General features: G+C 40.8%; 1 protein-coding gene across 4 annotated transcripts; it reads left to right on the forward strand.

Annotated features, from left to right (window-relative positions):
• Nucleotides 1-2,309: 2,309 nt before the first annotated feature.
• On the forward strand, nt 2,310-17,835 carry LOC311128072 (G-protein coupled receptor-associated protein LMBRD2B). Of its 4 annotated transcripts, none has more exons than XM_084160027.1 (20): nt 2,310-2,418; nt 6,697-6,774; nt 7,247-7,361; nt 8,744-8,956; nt 9,113-9,228; nt 10,031-10,129; nt 10,350-10,517; nt 10,710-10,920; nt 12,434-12,508; nt 12,682-12,795; nt 12,915-13,098; nt 13,289-13,470; nt 13,604-13,737; nt 14,032-14,137; nt 14,228-14,325; nt 14,525-14,628; nt 14,743-14,789; nt 14,898-15,015; nt 15,263-15,389; nt 15,540-17,835. In XM_084160027.1, exons 4-20 carry the CDS (start codon nt 8,783-8,785, stop codon nt 15,601-15,603), a joined length of 2,121 nt encoding a protein of 706 aa, XP_084016153.1. In that variant the 5' UTR covers nt 2,310-2,418; nt 6,697-6,774; nt 7,247-7,361; nt 8,744-8,782; the 3' UTR covers nt 15,604-17,835. The 4 variants fall into 4 exon arrangements, with proteins under 4 accessions (XP_084016153.1, XP_084016154.1, XP_084016152.1 ...); XM_084160028.1 differs by having other exon boundaries at nt 7,247-7,315; XM_084160026.1 differs by having other exon boundaries at nt 7,247-8,956.
• Nucleotides 17,836-18,156: the final 321 nt, after the last annotated feature.

Below are 18,156 nucleotides of genomic sequence, written 5' to 3' on the forward strand. Positions count from 1 at the left end.
GCATTTGCACTTCTTCCCATTCTGTATATTATACTGAGGATAATATACTGAGCCACCGTGACACCCTGGCCTAATATTATTATAATTATTACAATACACGCTGCTGCTTCTTATGGCCTTCACAAAGATACTCTTTACTTTACCATGACAACAGCTGCAAAGTAAACCTAGAATGTATCATTCAATTCCTCAGGGTTTAAACCCTTCTACACATTTATATACATAAATTAATCAAACCTTATTTCCATGTTTATCTGACAAATGTGTCATTACGTTTTTTTGTGTCTTTTTTGCACATAAATGATTGTATTTCCTGCAGTTACCAGTATGTTGTTTTTTACTTTGAATGTACAGTGAGGGAAACAAGTATTTGATCCCCTGCTGATTTTGTACATTTGCCCACTGACAAAGAAATGATCAGTCTATAATTTTAATGGTAGGTTTATTTGAACAGTGAGAGACAGAATAACAACAAAAAAATCCAGAAAAACAGATGTCAAAAATGTTATAAATTGGTTTGCATTTTAATGAGGGAAAAAAGGATTTGACCCATTTTTTACATTTTAGTCATTTAGCAGACGCTCTTATCCAGAGCGACTTACAGTTAGTGAGTGCATACATTATTATTATTTTTTTCATACTGGCCCCCCCGTGGGAATCGAACCCACAACCCTGGCGTTGCAAACACCATGCTCTACCAACTGAGCTACATCCCTGCCAGCCATTCACCAGGGGCGGTGTGTTCAATAGGGCGATATGGGCGACGCACTGCCAAACGGGAAAAGGAAGGGATTTTTTTTCTAATCAATTATATCACGGCAACAGTAGTTATCAGTGTTGTAATCTAGACGTCTGATCTGCCACAGTGCCACTAAATGTCCAATCAGGCTAAAGTCGTGCTTCAAATGGCCCCCCCCCCCCTTTTGGGGCGATTTCAGTCAGGTTGAAAATCGCCCAGAAGTCTGTCATAGACTCCCATGTAAAATCTATTTTTTTCAAATATCAGAGCTTTCAATACAATCTCTATGGGTTTCTGAGGGCTTGCACTTACGCGCTTTCGTCATACGTAACATAACCATGAACGTAACTAAGAAAAGAGCGGGTAGCCTCATCAATCAATTCACTACTACTGTGAAAATGGCTAGGCTTCAGTGCAACTCGATTGTGTCTTTGAAAGAAGTTCCTTTTTGTCGGCGAACAAATGAAGATAAATTGGCAACGAAACAATTAGGACCTCCCAGACCAAATTTAATAATTCAACAGGTTTCTACTAAAGGGGGGAAGTCCTACACCCGAGGATTTTCCAAAAATTGGTACGAACGAAAAACCTGGCTAGCAGGCTGCGATGTAGCTAATGCAGTCTTCTGCTACCCCCTGCTTACTCTTTCACCCTGAAGGCGGCACGGCAGACAGCACCGCTTGGACAGCGACTGGTGTGTAACGGACATGCACCATCTTTCAGGAAAGATTAAGAAACATGAGCTGTCAAAGACCCACATGGATAGCTGTTTGAGATTGTCTGCTTTGGGGAGAGTGAACATTCCCACTCAACTGGATGAGGGATACAGGCTAGCTGTCCGCCGCCACAACGATGAGGTTAGTGTTGATAATCACAAGTTTACTGGAGAACTGAAACTGACAAGGCTGACAAGATAGGACCCTTTTGTCCATTGTTATTGGATAGGAACAGAACTTATAACCAGCTCCTGACCTAAATAGATCTTAGCACAACATTTTACTCAACATATCATATTCCATATTCACTATAACAAATATATTTACTACGACATTAGCAAGAACCGCCACATCCTCAGCCGGCTAATCCAGTGTGTGAAGTTTTGCGGAGTGTTTGAGTTAGCTTTGCGAGGCAAAGATGAAACTGAGGGCTCCACCAACCCTGGTAAGCCAACACTTTTGAGATCAGTCAATAAATGCTTCTGGTATTGACTTATATGCTGCCCCTGTCTTCATGTTGTTGCTGGACATATCTTTTTTAAAATGTGTGTAGGTCACCTAAATCATCAGAAAAATTGCCCCCCCTGAGAATTTTTTCAGGAGCCGCCACTGAACAGCACCATATGTAGATGTACTAACCGAATAAAGGTAATTCAGATCTGGAATAAGAACATAGTCATACTGATTTTGAGTGTCTGGTTTCACATATTTTGTGTGATTTTCATTTTTCTTTATTTTTGTCTGTCTGCGTTGTCATTTTGAAAGACGTGGCTCTCTCTGACTTTGCGACAAAACATGTTACAAACGCATACACTTCCCATCATCCCCAGCTGCCATAACCCAGACCAGGAAGAACCAAGGATGTGAAGCTAATTCTTACATGGTACACTGTAGTTGAATTTTACAATATCATAGATGGGATTTTGGCTGTAATCCTAACGGTATATTCGAAACAAAACGAAGGTAAGAGACAATTTTAGCGTATGTAGTTAGCTACAAACACAGCTTGTTCGCGAGCTATCATTTAGCATTTTTGACAGGTCGTTTGCTATTAATATTTCGTCGCGGCCCAAAATGCGATAATAACATCTATAAGGCAATTGAAGCGTTGATGTTAATTTGGTCTGACAAATTAGATTGTATGTTATGTTGTTTAACAAGTGTGAAAGCGTCTTTGTTTATTTGTTATTGAATTGTAATGTGAGCTGACATAGCAGCTAAGACGTTGGGCACGTTCTACATTGCAGCAGACTTTAAAGGCAATTCGAAACTGAATGATCTACATATCACCTTGCATCCTAAATAACTACTCAATATTATTTGTAGATCAGTCACAATTTACCCATGAAACATCACGGTTTTGATGCTCTCGAACACGGCCAATGTGTGGAATTAGCTAGTTAGCAAGCAAGGCGGCGCTGTCTGCTCATTTCAGTGATTTTTATGTTTCAATACACGGGCATACATTTTTCTAGCGATTAGGGAGTGAACGTTATTTATAATAAGGGTTATAAGGAGAAAATTGGACCTCTCTGAAATTAAAATGGATGGCCCTCCATTCAGCAAAATATATTTTACCTAAACCCTCCTTGAACGCTTGAAAAATAAAAAAAGTTACCCTCCCCAATATACCCAAAATAATAATTAAAACAAAGTGGATAGCAGAAAACATGTCTACTGTTTACCCTCACTTATTGGACAGACCAGAGCCTTTAGATATGCAGTTTTAGAAGACTGTTGCTGTAAGCATTACATGGCAACGCAGAAATGTTGATGGTACATAAGGTTGTGGGTTCGCAGACCACCGTGGACAAGAGTAGGGGTGGAAACATCTCCATTATAGTAATAGCATTGCATGAATCTATCATCGTATTTGCAGGTCTGAGAAAAAATGTCCTTTTATAAAATGTCTTGCAATTCTATGTCATTTTACATATTAGCAGAATCTTTTTAATACCACACAAAGAATGGACAGAGAGATAGCTATATAGGCCTGTGTTCATCTTATCATATTTCTCCAATGCCAAATCAGTGTCTTGTTTGCAACGAAACGGTGCCTGTTTGCAAATAATTACAAATGAGCTTTCAAAAGTGGTACTTTCAAAAGTTAGGCCTACCAACGCAGAAAAATGTAAGCTTTAACTGCAGGCTACTCTTCTTCGGTTGCTTAACGAGGTCACAAATGTTTCCCTAAAAGCTGTCTGGGTTTAAACATCTTCTAATGTACAGAAAGTGAATAGCTTAATCAATTGCTAGACATAATTAGATTACTTCCCAAGCAAATTATATGTTTTGTCTTCTCTGCTATAAAAGGTTGTAGTTCAGCCTCTGAATGTCAAAGAAACGAAACAATGATATCCCCATATTCATTGGAGTAACGTCTTTCCCGGGTATTTTCCAGTTTGTTTCTAGCATAAAGCATCGTGGACCAAAGCGCTGTTATAGATCACTTTATTAAATCGGATCCGATTTATTTTCTTCAAAATCTTAAGCTAACAAGGGGTAGGCCTGTGCTTTTTGCAATTTTCTTTAATAAAAGGTAGGCCTATACTCCCTCAATTCGATTCTTGGTTTTAACTTAACAGCCCTGATGGAGGTAAGGTATTTAAAGAGTGCATGGTGGGTGGAGGAACTGACCGACAAATCTATGGATATAGCAGCCTATAGCCTAATTTCGTCTGTCAAACAGGTAGGCCTACCTCTTAATAGGAAGAAATAGGCTCCAACACAAAACCCTCTTGTTGTTAGTAAAGTATAATTAAAATGAATACAGTTTAAATGAATAAGACTCTCAGCACCATGAGCTGTCTGTTAGTGATTTGATTGTGACTTGGCTGCTGCTTCAAGTTTCAGCACCACAATGTAATTTACTAGAATCTAGCTTATTGTGAGGTCAATAACTCTAATAAATACATCATGGGCAAGAAACATTGTTTTTAATTAAAGTAGTAGCAAGCTATAAAAGTTGACCTCCGATCCTCCTTTTCATGTTAGCACTCTCTGTCTCAAACGGAACAGGCTACAGAAAATAGGCTATACACTGAGTATACCAACATGAGGAACACCTTCCTAATATTGAGTCGTCGTAGCCCAAAATTGAGCATACAGCCATGCAATCTCCATAGACAAACATTGGCAGTAGAATGGCCCATACTGAAGAGCTCAGAGACTTTCAACGTGGCACCGTCATAGGATGCCACCTTTCCAAAAAGTCAGTTCGTGAAATTTCTGCCCTACTACAGCTGCCCCGGTGACGTGGAAACGTGTAGGAGCAACAACGGCTCAGCCGCGAAGTGGTACGCCCCACAAGCTCACAGAATGGGACCGCCGTGTGCTGAAGTGCGTAACAGTAATCTGTCCTCTGTTGCAACACTCACTACCGAGTTCCGAACTGCCTCTGGAAGCAAAGTCAGCACAATAACTGTTTCGATGGGAGCTTCATGAACTGGGTTTCCATGGCCGAGCAGCAGCACACAAGCCTAAGATCACCATGCGCAATGCCAAGGTGGTGTAAAGGCTGGAGTGGTGTAAAGCTCCTCGCCATTGGACTCTGGAGCAGTGGAAACACGTTCTCTGAAGTGATGAATCACGCTTCACCATCTGGCAGTCCGACGGACGAATCTGGGTTAGACGGATGCCAGGACAACGCTACCTGTCCGAATGCATATTGCCAACTGTAAAGTTTGGTGGAGGAGGAATAATGGTCTGGGGCTGTTTTTCATGGTTCGGGCTAGGCCCCTTAGTTCCAGTGAAGGGAAATCTTAACACTACAGCATACAATGACATTGTAAACGATTCTGTGCTTCCAACTTTGTGGCAACAGTTTGGGTCCCCTTCCTGTTTCAGCATGACAATGCCCCCGTTCACAAAGCGAGGTCCATACAGAAATGGTTTGTTGAGATTGGTGTGGAATAACTTGACTGACCTCCACAGAGCCCTGAGCTCAACCCCATCGAACACCTTTGGGATGAATTGGAAAGCCGACTGCGAGCCTGGCCTAATTGCTCAACATCAGTGCCCGACCTCACTAATGCTCTTGTGGCTGAATGGAAGCAAGTCACCACAACAATGTTCCAACATCTAGTTGGAGTCTCTAGTGGAATGCCTTCCCAGAAGAGTGGAGGCTGTTATAGCAGCAAAGGGGGGACCAACTCCATATTAATGCCCATGATTTTGGAATGAGATGTTCGACGAGCAGGTGTCCACATACCTTTGGTCATGTAGAGTATATCTGAACGGAACTTTCCCATTCTCATTTAATCATGTTCTAAAGGAGGACAACAAAAATACCCTTTCTGGCTTGCACATACCAACAGGTATTTTGTAGGCAAGGACTCGTGTCTTTTGAACCCAATGAAAAATGGGCTCATTTTATTGTTATCTCAAGTAATTGAGTGAGGGGGAGGGGAGTGTGTGTCACTCAGTGAGAAGGACTATCTCTGTCTGAAACCTCTTAGAAGAAGAGATACTGGGCTGGTAGATGACCGAGGAGTACATGCAGTATAAACCTATAACATACTCATATTAAGTATGTGCTCCATCAGGGCTCTAAATGAAAACATTTCATTGATAGCACTGGTTTTCCCAACTTAAAAAAGTTAGGAGCGCCACATGAAATTTAGGAGCACCAGAAAATACGATGTTTTAAATTGATTGAGAGACTATATTGGGCCTATATTGCTGTGTTTAGACAGGCAGCCCAATACTGATATTTTTTCACTAATAGGTCTTTTGACTAATTAATTAAATCAACTCTTAAAAATATATAATGTGAAAATTGGTCAAAAGACCAATTAGTGGAAAAAATATCAGTATTGGGCTGCCTGTCTAAACGTAGCGTAAGAATTCTAGCTATTTCTGAAGCACATGTGCCCTAGAAACTAATATTTAACACTGTAAATACATTTGTTTTTTATAAAAGCTAACATGTTGACACAAATACCTGTCATTGAAATTAGTCAATTGTGTGGAATATCAGGTTTCTACATTGTGTAAAGCACTGTTTTCCAATTGAGATGCATTACATTGAAAATTGTACACTGTCTCTTTAAAAAGTCAGGTTTGTGATGAGGACATGCAAGAGATCGGTCATTCATTCATTGCTATGATCATTGATCTCCTGAAGAAGATATCCCTTTTCCTTTCTTTCTGTGCCCCCAAATGTTTGGATACACTGGTAAAGTTACCAGGTTGTTAGCTAGCTAGTCAATAGAGAGAAATAGTAATGGTGTCTTTTTGTAGGCAATAACTCCGCCATGGTTCGTTGGACAAAGACTATGGGAAAATAAATGGTGTTTTTGGATAAAGGCCCAAAATAAGGTATGTGGTAAACACAGGCTTAGGAGATCTTGTACGTTTTATTCTATGAGAATCTTCATCAGTTAATGTCACCTTTTGTGAATCTGGAAGAATTTATGTCATACAAAAAACACATAAAGCACATAAAGGCTTCATAATTCATAAAGGTCATGTTAACTTTGGGCGGCAGGTAGCTTAGTGGTTAAGAGCGTTATGCCAGTAACCGAAAGGTCGCTGGTTCTAATCCCCGAGCCAACTAGGTGAAAAATCTGTCGATGTGCCCTTGAGCAAGGCACTTAACCCTAATTGCTCCTGTAAGTCGCTCTGGATAAGAGCGTCTGCTAAATAATGTAAATGTAATGTAAATGTTAACTGACTGATATTACCTCATTGAACAAAATGTATAAGCACTCCTAAGCCTGTGATAACCTCAGACCTTATTTTCAGCGTTTATTCCAAAACCCTATTCTTTCCCCATTCATTTTCCCCATAGGGATGGCTTATCGAACAAGAGGTAACACATTTCTGGGTTTTAGGACTACAAGCTGGCGAGCTCTATGAGGTAACATGACTGAACAAAGTGTAAACATGGTTATCGACGTCGACGCGTGAGTAGTTTTAGAACGGCCCACGACATGGTTTATGAATGTAAAATGCAGTCCCGGCGATCCACTATTGGAAGATACAAATGTTGGGCCGGTAATATGGGTCAGATCTTTTGATCTGGTTGGACTAGAAGTAAGCAATTTTCGCTGTAGTAATGGTGCAACCATGATGCTAACAGATCTGCACTCACTTGTTTCTCTAGGGCAGGGTTTCCCAAACTCGGTCCTGGGCCCCTCCCTGGGTGCATGTTTTTTTTTTTGCCCTAGCACTACAAAGCTGATTCAAATAACCAACTCATCATCAAGCTTTGATTATTTGAATCAGCTGTGTAGTTCTAGGGCAACAATGTTACGGTTTTAAAGCAAGTTTTCTGCAATTCTAAACATTTTGCCATGGGGCGGAGAGAAGATTTTGCAATTTTATAACTAATTTCATGCAATTCTACTCATTTTCCCATGGGGCGGAAAGGAACATTTGCAGTTTACAGCTAATTTCCTGCAATTCTACACATTTTGCCATAGGGTGGAGAGAAATGTTTGTAAAATGATATCTGAGTGAGAGTGACTAACAAAATCAATGGGGCCCCCCGGTCCGTAATTCCACCATGATTACTACAAGTTTAATTAGCTGGCCGCTAGCCTAATTTACCAATCTAAAACATGTTAGCTGACATGGGCTAGAAGAATCTGTCTGACCTCATTCTACCCTCCGGCCCCACACACACACCTCCACTCCTCCAGGCTCATGTCCCTTCAGCAGCCCCACAGCAGACTAAAAACTATGGGTGACAGAGCTGTGGAACATACTTCTAGTCACTGTCAGGGCGGCAGAGTCTCTGGCCTCGTTTTAAGGCACAGCTCACGACTGAGCTGTTCAGAAAAGCTTTCAAGGACCTCCGTTAATTCTGTTCTACTGTCCACCGGATCTGACGACACCTGTATATAGCTTTGATTGTTGTCTGCTTACTATGTTCTATGTTTTGGATTGTTTTTATTATTATTAATTGTATTTTTTATTAATTTCTTCAGCGCCTTGGGTGTAAGAAAAGCCAGGGTTCTCCCTAAAGAATGTAAGAGAGGCGCTGCGCCACCTTGTGGACTGGCTGCGCCACTATCTAAAAATAACATGTTATGATATAAGGCAATTGTTTGCTCTAGATTGCAGGAAATGGTGGTTACAGGTATACGCAAAAAATCTCTTGAGTCCCCCCCAGATGTACTCAGCAGCACCGCCTTGTTAAAAAATCCTGGAGAGAACCCTGAAAGCACTTTACAAATTAAATGAATTATTATTATATTAGGTAGTGAATATGACATTTCTCTTTCACAGCCTCTAGTCTATATACATTCTGGGGATTGATTCTAAAACGTTCTCTCATTTTCAGTGACTGTCTTGCCGTTGAGAGAGCGGTAAGAGAGGCAGGATGAGTGGGGCTGCACTGGGCATTGAGATAGTGGTGGTGTTTTTCCTGGCTCTGTTCCTGCTGCATCGCTATGCAGACTTCCGTAAGCAGCAGAGGATGGTGCTGTTTGGCACCTTGCTGGCCTGGTACCTGTGTTTCCTCATCGTCTTCATTCTTCCTCTGGACATCAGCACGGTTAGTACTATTACTGCACACGTTCACCACACACCGAAGCCCCATCTTATCCATTCCCTTTGACAAAAAACTTGGATCAAAATGGTGACCAGTAACGTGGTGTGTGTTTGCATACCTCTCTGATGTCTTCCTTTGTCTGTGTGTTTGACCTTTCAGACAATCTACAAGCAGTGTAAGATTGATCATGAAGAACATGCCGCCGTACCCCCTGTGACCCCACTGCTATCCAATCAAACAGCTGGAAACTCAACTGTGGCCACTGCCACTAAAAGGTTAGAGTGCAGAGGGTGTCATCATATGTTCATGTGTCATAGGATTTGGTTCAGCACTCAGGGTAATGACATGATTGGTCAAAGGTCAGGATTTGGTTGAACAAAACACCAGCATACACTGGTTACCAAAGACCAGGGATGAGGGGCCCAGCCAGAAGGCAGTAACCATTGCTGTAATTCAAAACATGAGACTGTGTTTCAGCTGTCTTCTCAAACCAGAGAGAGGTTTTGCAGAGGCTCATCTAAATAAGATTACAAGGCAGGTTTTGTTTATCTGTTGTCACACACATTTATTTGCAACAGCTAGACGTAATCTAATTTCACTTATAAAAGTCCAGCCTCTTCCTACCATGAAATGTTGAGTACATCTGGTCCTTTTTAGTTTTGCTTGTCGTTATGTAAAGTGTTTTCTCCCAGTCTGAGATATTACCCTAATGGTTTATACAAGGCAAACATTGGAGTTTAATTGTTTGAATATGAAGATCAATGTTCATGTACTTTGCTCCAGTTTCAATGTTTTGATTCATCTTAAATAGGTCACTAGTACAGTGACTGTATACACTGGGTATACAAAACAATAGGAACACCAGCTCTTTCATGACATAGACTGACCAGGTGGAAGTTATGATCCCTTATTGATGTCACCTGTTAAATCCACTTCAATCTGTGTAGATGAAGGGGAGGAGACATGTTAAAGAAGGATTTTTAAGCCTTGAGACCATTGAGACATGGATTGTGTATGTGTGCCATTCAAGATCAGAGACCTTGCTTCCATATTAACACTTTGTGTTTTCCTTGACAGTGTTCCAAAGGTGTGTTACAAACCATGGAGCTACATTCCGGATGGAATCATGCCCGTGTTCTGGAGGGTTGTTTACTGGACATCTCAGTGTCTCACCTGGTGAGGGTTAGAGCAGAATGTGCATGGTGTTGTATGTGCTTGTACTGGAAACACTACACTGAAAAGGACTTGGACAGAAATTGTCTGCCCAAGTTAATTTAGTTTGACTGACAGTCTTTCCTTACTAAGCCAATTACCCACATCTCTCCCTATAGAAATGTTTTCTTAATGCACATACTCTAGTACACCTGCCTTACTCCAGATGTCCTTGTTCTTGCAGGCTACTGCTGCCCTTCATGCAGTCCTATGCACGCTCAGGGGGCTTTTCCATCACTGGGAAAATAAAGACGGCACTGATAGAGAATGCCATTTATTACGGAACATACCTGCTCATCTTTGGCTCACTGCTCATCTATGTGGCCGTTCACCCTCAGTGGCACCTCTCCTGGTGAGTGCACAGCAACATGGACAAATTAGACTTGTGGTTTGGAAAGTGTGCTGTTGACTACAAAAACACGTTTAACGTATTTCACCTCGTTGTATTCTACACAACACCGTACAAACAGAAGGGTAATTAGGAGGAACCGTGTATGTCTTTGTCTCATGTAAATCTGGTTTGGTCTGTCTCCCTGCCTCTCAGGTATGAGCTGCAGACAATAGGTATCACTGCAGCCAACACCTGGGGCCTGTTCCTGCTGGTGCTGTTGCTGGGTTATGGCCTGGTGGAGATTCCGCGCTCCTATTGGAATGCCTCGCGGCAGGGACACCTGCTCATCAAGACCTACTTCAAGGCAGCCAAGCTGATGACAGAGAAGGCTGATGCAGAGGAGAACCTAGAGGATGTCATGGAGGTAGGGAATACTTCCTGCTCTCACTACGAAATGGAAACTTTAGAGTGCTCTGTTTCTTAGAAACGGAGTTGAATTGTGTTTAACACTAGAAAAGCCTGGCCTCGTTAGACCCACTTTCGGGCCAATGGCGCGTCTTTTGAACGTCAACATTCTAACAGTCTAATAAATACATTTTATATACAGTATGCTATCGCAGAAAAATATAATTTTGGTTGTGTTTATGAAGGTAACATTAGAATACAAAATGTATTTTCAAAGAACACAATAACATTTTCAACTGTAGACCATACAAATGAAGAACCACTAAAATGCCACAATTTGTGTTAACCATTTAAATAAACACCATCACAAAGATCATTAATTATTAATTCATTAAGGGCATGTCTTAAGGAACATTATTTAACAAAAATGCATTTAAAAAGAACAGAATGGCATATTTTCAGTTTAAATATATTACTGTGCTTTGAGTGTTGCGAGTTCACAGAATCATGGTAATTCTGACCAAAAGTGATATATTTTTTAATAGAGCTCAAGGGTTGTTTTGACAATGATGGGTAATTTGGAAACTGCAGAATCTGCTGTCGTGGAAATTACCACTAAGGACCCCAAAGTCGAGCTTAAATGAATTAATGTTTATTCACGCCAGAGGAGAGATTACAGACAAACAGCACTTAATGTGGAGTTTAGTCAGAAGCTCTGACGAGGTATTTCCCCCTCAGCATATTTATACTATCGCTACGGGTTACACAAAGATAGCCAAGTGCATCCTTTCTCAGCAAAGCGTTTGCTCCCAGAGACCGGCAGCAGAGGAGGAGAACACCTGGCAACCACAGAGTCTGGGCTTTCAGCCAATATTTCCACTCCCGCTGAGCCAACCTTGTGAGAGCAAACATCCGACACCCTGTCTGTCTACAACAGGCACATTTCTAAGTATGCAACAGGTCAAACATGTATGATAAGTGTGAGACACTGAAAAAGCAGAAAGAGACACAGTAAAATTCCACTACACTGCTCTGATACTATATAGACATCATTTGAAAAAGTTACTTTTTGGCGCTCCGTTTACCTGCCTCTGTGTCAATTCCAAGCCCCGCTGTTCATCAGATTCTTCATATACAATTTATAATATTCTCACCCATCAGACTATTGTCAATTTAATCTCATCTTTAGGCTAACTCTATTATTATATGTGTGAAATTAGTTTTGATTTAGTTTAGGTGTAGATTCGATGGGCCATCACTGACTGCCAGTGAATGAGGGGCCAGTGGGGAAAAAAGGATGTCCTCTTAAAACTGCTTTAACACATTCTGTTTGTGATATTAAGATTCTAACAACGACAGTGTGTTATATAGACTTATTTAGGAAAAGTCAAGGACGGGGGGACATGGCATGACTTAAAAAATGGCAGAGTAATTAAAGTACATTTGTTTTGAGTCAACATGATGCTCTCGGCTCTCCTAGTGTTCATTTATGTCCTTTTCTTTGGTCCACATTTCTTGTGCATCTGTTTTAGGAAGTGAGAAAGGTCCAAGAAGCCATCAAGTATAACCACCCACTGAGGAAGTACATCGATACTGTTCTTAGAAAGGTAAACCTCACGAAGAACGAAACAATTGCACATTCTTAGTGAAGAATGTGGAGCCCAACCTCACATTGTCAGTGAATGAGATGTGCACACTCTCCACAACAAGTGAGGAATGTGACGTGGCCTGAGAAAGTCAGGTGCCTTTGTTAATCCTAACACAGAGTTTTCTCCCTTAGTGCCCTGTGGACTACCAGGAGAAGATGGGTAGAAACATGGATGACTATGAGGACTTTGATGACAAACAGAACACCTATCCCAGTGAGAAGAGCCTGGTGAAGCTTCACAAACAAGTAAAATGAAGATATATATTTAATTGTGTTTTCTTTGACATTTAACTGATATATCCATTAGCTATATTAGATTAAATTGTGTTTAAATGAGACTAATGTGGTTCTTTGTGAATGGTCAGGTGATCTACGCAGTGCAGAGGCACAACAGGACCCGTGTCCAGTGGCAGATCCTCCTGCAGCAGGCTATGCACCTGGAGGACGTGGCCAAGAATGAGACCAGCTCAGTCCACCAGTTTGTCCACAGCTTCCCCTCCACAGAACCAACTAGCTGGCTCAGCCGATACTTTTACACTCCTACCGTAGGTGGGTCACATACCCTCTGGATCAACTTTACAACTGACTGTTCACTCCCACCTACAGTATACTCTTCGCAGTGTCGGGTGCAGGTCTCACTAATGGGCCTTACCCTGTCTTCCATTCCGCTTCTCATTTGGGATGTTACTGAACGTCTAAGATCCTTGACGAGCTTATGTGTTTGTACGTTCCTCTCCAGAGTGGTACTGGGAGTGCCTGCTGAGACAGTGGTTCTACCGGCTGCTGGCTGTGGTGCTGTCTCTGTTCTCTGTGGCCGTGGTGTGGTCTGAGTGCACCTTCTTCAGCACCCGGCCCGTCCTCTCACTCTTCGCTGTCTTCATCCAGCTCGCTGAGAGAGACTACAACTACTTGTACATCGAGGTGAGATGCCAACGGAATGCAATTACTGGTGTACGACTGTACTAATTGGTGAATCTGATAATGCTGTTGTGTATGCATAATTCAGTTGGAGCATGTCGGTCTCTCACATGAATGTTATTGTTCTGTCCACTAGATGGCGTGCTTCATCACCATCTTCTTCCTGTGCACCTGTGTTTACTCCACTGTGTTCCGGATCCGAGTGTTCAACTACTACTACCTGGCCTCACACCACCAGACTGATGCCTACAGCCTGCAGTTCAGTGGCATGTAAGTGACTGGACGGTAGAGAGCAGTGAGAGGAGGAATTTGGGTCTGATTGGATAGCATTAGCTAAGTATCAAAGAGATAACATCTCTAGAAATCATAGACTGTATATGGTAGAAATGGAGGAAATTGACATTCAGAAAATCGTGTATGTTTTGCTGTATTTGTGCACAGAGCTATACTGTATGTGGACGGCTACACTGACAATGTCCATACCATCTCTTACTTTTCCCCTGGTATATGTTTATGTAACATGATTTAATGCTAAATGTCTAATGTAGTCTTGTTGATCTTTAGGCTGTTCTGCCGTCTGACCCCTCCTCTGTGTCTGAACTTCCTGGGTCTGATCCACATGGACTCTGCTATCTCCCACCAACAGAAGGAGCAGACGGCCTACACCTCTGTAAGACACAGCACATCCTTCTGACAGTGATCGAACGCAATCATTGATGTGTTATTGGCCTCATGTTGATGATATGTCACTCCTCTGCAGATCATGGGTTCAATGAGGGTCCTGTCGTTCATAGCTAATGGCTTCTACATCTACTACCCCATGCTTATATTGTTGCTCTGCATTGCTACCTACTTCAGGTGAGTCCAGTCTGCTGTTTAGATATTGGAATTACATTGCATTTGTATATTAATAATACTAGGATACATGAGGATATCAACTTACTGTTCTACAAGGAGTACTCCTCCAATGACCCAAAACGACTGTCAGCACACATGCATACTGTGCAAGAACGTGTATTGATTTATGACCCTCATTGTTTCTGTATGAACCCTTTAGCTTGGGCACCCGCTGTCTGAACCTCCTGGGCTTTCAGCAGTTTGTGGGAGACAATGAAATGACCTCTGACCTGATTGATGAGGGCAAGGAGCTCATTCGGCGAGGTTTGGCACCACTTGAATTAACCATTTGACAGTGAAAAAAGCTTTGGTTTTCTGTGTATATGTTGTTGGCGACTAAAACAACGGTACTTAGTGATTTCTCTGTGTTTCTGACAGAGAAAAGAAAGCGCCAAAGGATAGAGGATGGAGAGAACCGACGAAGGGTGAGTGCCTAGTTTTCATTTCCCATGCCCCTTTAGTGTGTGCGTTGGTAGTTATTTTTTGCAAAGAAACATCAAGATGATAACGTCAGGCTTGTGCCCGTATTCTAGGAGTGGAAGGAGCGCTATGGTAACACGCGGGAAGACACCGCCAGGAACAGGATTAGAAATGAAGCAGCAGAAATGACTGAGACCAACTACTCTGATACTGTCCCTAACACTAATAGACGTGAGTGAATGGTCGCAAAGCCTACTTACATTACGTTGTGCTTGTTTTTCTACAGTTTGGCTAGATTTTACTCACTGTTTGTTAAACAATTAATCACTGGTTCGTTTCCTATTGTAGAGTCTTGTCTTATCATGATGCCACTAAGGATATCAACCCCACAACTTCTTAATAAATCCCTTAAACATGTATCTGAATTTAACTGCGGAAGGCAGTGATATGGTATTGATCGTTGTTTTTTCTCCAACAGAGGCAAAGTACTCTCGGACTGGCAGAGGAACAGAGAGAGACTCTATAGAACTTCTCCAGGACGCAGAGCCTTTGGACTTCAATGCAGAGACACTTTCAGATGACCCTCTTGAAGCAGACTCCACCAGGTAATATGTCCTCCAGTCCCCACTCTATCTAATTTAAGTGTGGTAGTATCACTTTCTGCTCTGCTGTGGTCGATACCTGTAAGCAAATCACACAGAAGTAAGTGTTGTTAAACATATACAGTATGCTCACTGTGCCTCTCCATGTTGCAGACATGTACCAGGCAGGTACCTGTCCATGTCCTCGTCACGGAGCAGAATCTTTGATGACGTTTGAGAGAAGTAGAGGGAGAGTCGAATGAACAGGAAAGCTAGAAATACACATGCATTTTCATCTTCCACTTTTCAGGGAAGACGTTATCTCTCAACCTCTGTGAATGTAGCACATGACCTCTATCCCACACTGCACTGTATCTGCTGCCCCTCGTGTCCAATAGCTTGTCGCCTGTCAGAACACTCCAGTGGCTGTTGATATACACTTCCCCATTAGGCAGGTAGCTGTCCTCCCCTGTGCCAGCCAATGTGCAGCATGTCATGAATGCAGACCTTTACCCCATTTGGGCTTATCATTGTTAATCCGTTTTGTCATTTCAGTTATTACTGATGTGCATGAATTTCAATTCAAGGTCCTCTGTTCATTTGATACCCCCTGGGATATTTGAAGTGTCTTCCCTCAAAGATCTGGTTGATGGGCTGAGCGAATTGTTAATAATTTTGATGAGAAGATAAGTAACGTTAATTACCACTAATTAAGGATATTTTGGGGGGAAGACATTATATATACAGTATATATTTTATGAAGTTGTATTTATCTCCGAAAAGTTCCTAACTACCTACTTATTTAACTGTGCCAGCAAAATAGAAATAGTTAGACAAATTATCAATGTTTCAATTAATTTGTGTTGTCACTTGTCAGTCTTGTATGATTCTATGATTTATGGTTCTGCTTTATGGAAGGAAGGACAGTTGCTTGGGTCTGTTTCTGAAGCTGCTACCATAGAAACCAAGTGTACAGTATAGCCAGTCCTCTATTTATTGTATAATCTATGTGATCCAGCTCACACTGAGTTAACTGAATTAACACATGGTGTTTGTACTGCCCATAGAGCTGAATACTAACTTGAGATGTGTGTTCTTAACTCACATTTTTTTGTGCAAGTGAATTGATGTCGGATTTGTGCAAATCGGAACTCAAGTTCGAATTCGGCCCATAATGCTAGAGATGTTGCAATTGATGATACAGCTGATACTAAAAAGCAATTTACCATTGCTCTTAATTGTGACTTATACTCTATATTCTATTCCTAATGTCAGAATAACCTTAAACTTTTGTGTTTTGAGAATTTATTTGGTTAAATTCTGTTAAGGCCTGTTTAAAAATAATTTGCAATATTGTGTCATTAACCATTGACTGCTTGACATTAGTAAAGCCTTATTTATTGTCAAACTATTTGAATTTTAGGTGTTACGAATCTACTGAAGTCTTTTTGGGGTATCATTGTGCCATATTGTTTTATTTTTGTTTATTTGACTGAATTACGAAAATGGCAAATGCACATTTTCCCAATTATGATTATATTTTTGGTTTTAATTACTTGGCTCAATCAACAACAACAAAAAGTGACCTTCAAATGTCTTGCATTTTAAATATTTCTTCTTACATTGATCAAGAAGTCTTGCTGGCAGGTACAGCAAAGCAACAGGTCATTACATCTCTGAAATACTGTACATTCCCAAACACCTTTCAATGCAGGGTCCCAAAAGTAGGACTGCACAATGTGTCAACATGAAATAACTACTGTTTGAGCTTGGTTGGATTGAGGAATTCAGATTTAACACACACACACACACTCAATAGCATGCAGGTTAAATGCATGATATTCATATTTGAAGGAGTTGGACAATTATCCTAAAATCATGTTAAATTGTAATTGAATGTAATCTGCTGTAAATAATATTTGAGATTTAACCAGTCTCTCTCCATGTCTTTGTTAATGATACACTGTTGTATATTTTGTTTGCTTTTTTTGTTTTATATGGTTATTTTAATATAGCAGACAGAAAAGGTCAACACATGTACAACATGCTATTTATTGTAAATTAATTGAATGGCATCTGTTAACAAAGCTCACTGGTAGCTATGGGGTTCCTATTACTGAGTAAAAAATGGTCAAGAGATTAGATGTCCATTTAACTTAATCTCCTTAAAATCTCTTTTTGTAAAAAGTAAGAAATGAAGTAAAGTTCCTAATGAATTATACAGTGTGCTGTAGTGTTAGTGAGATGGGTAACCTCACACTGATGATTTTGGTGAAGACGTTTTTGCTTTGTATCTTGAAATATATTATGTACAGGTATATTTCATTTTCTTTGCACATTTATTCTGATGCTGGAATGTTATAATTTATTAAACCCAGGTGTTGGTCCTCTGTGTTTTTTTAAATGTAGCATTTAGACTAAAATAATGTTATACCAGTGTTGTGGAATAAAATAAAGCATCTTAAAATTATGTATTCCTATCGTATTTTGTGGGGAGTACTGGCAATTTACAGCCGGGACAAGGGGCACCTACAGTATGGTGCACTTGAGTAACCTTTCTTTTCAATAATAAAAGGTTATTTGGATCTTTGTAAGCAGTGGTGGAAAAAGTACTCAATTGTCATACTTGAGTAAAAGCAAAGATACTTTAATAGAAAATGACTCAAGTAAAAGTGAAACTCACCCAGTAAAATACTACTTGAGAAAAAGTTTAGTGAGTCTGCCAGATCAGAGGCAGTAGGGATGAAAATGCGTAATATTGAGGACTAATGTAGGCTACTTACTTTGATGT

Source organism: Coregonus lavaretus (genome assembly GCF_964263955.1).
Source record: "Coregonus lavaretus genome assembly, chromosome: 4".
NCBI lineage: Eukaryota > Metazoa > Chordata > Actinopteri > Salmoniformes > Salmonidae > Coregonus > Coregonus lavaretus.

Coding starts and splice junctions, on each gene's coding strand:
- LOC311128072 (XM_084160026.1), top strand. CDS start 8,783: ATGAGTGGGGCTGCACTGGGCATTGAGATAGTGGTGGTGTTTTTCCTG. Junction 10,518..10,709: donor CCTCAGTGGCACCTCTCCTG/GTGAGTGCACAG, acceptor CCTGCCTCTCAG/GTATGAGCTGCAGACAATAG. Junction 14,138..14,227: donor AGCAGACGGCCTACACCTCT/GTAAGACACAGC, acceptor ACTCCTCTGCAG/ATCATGGGTTCAATGAGGGT.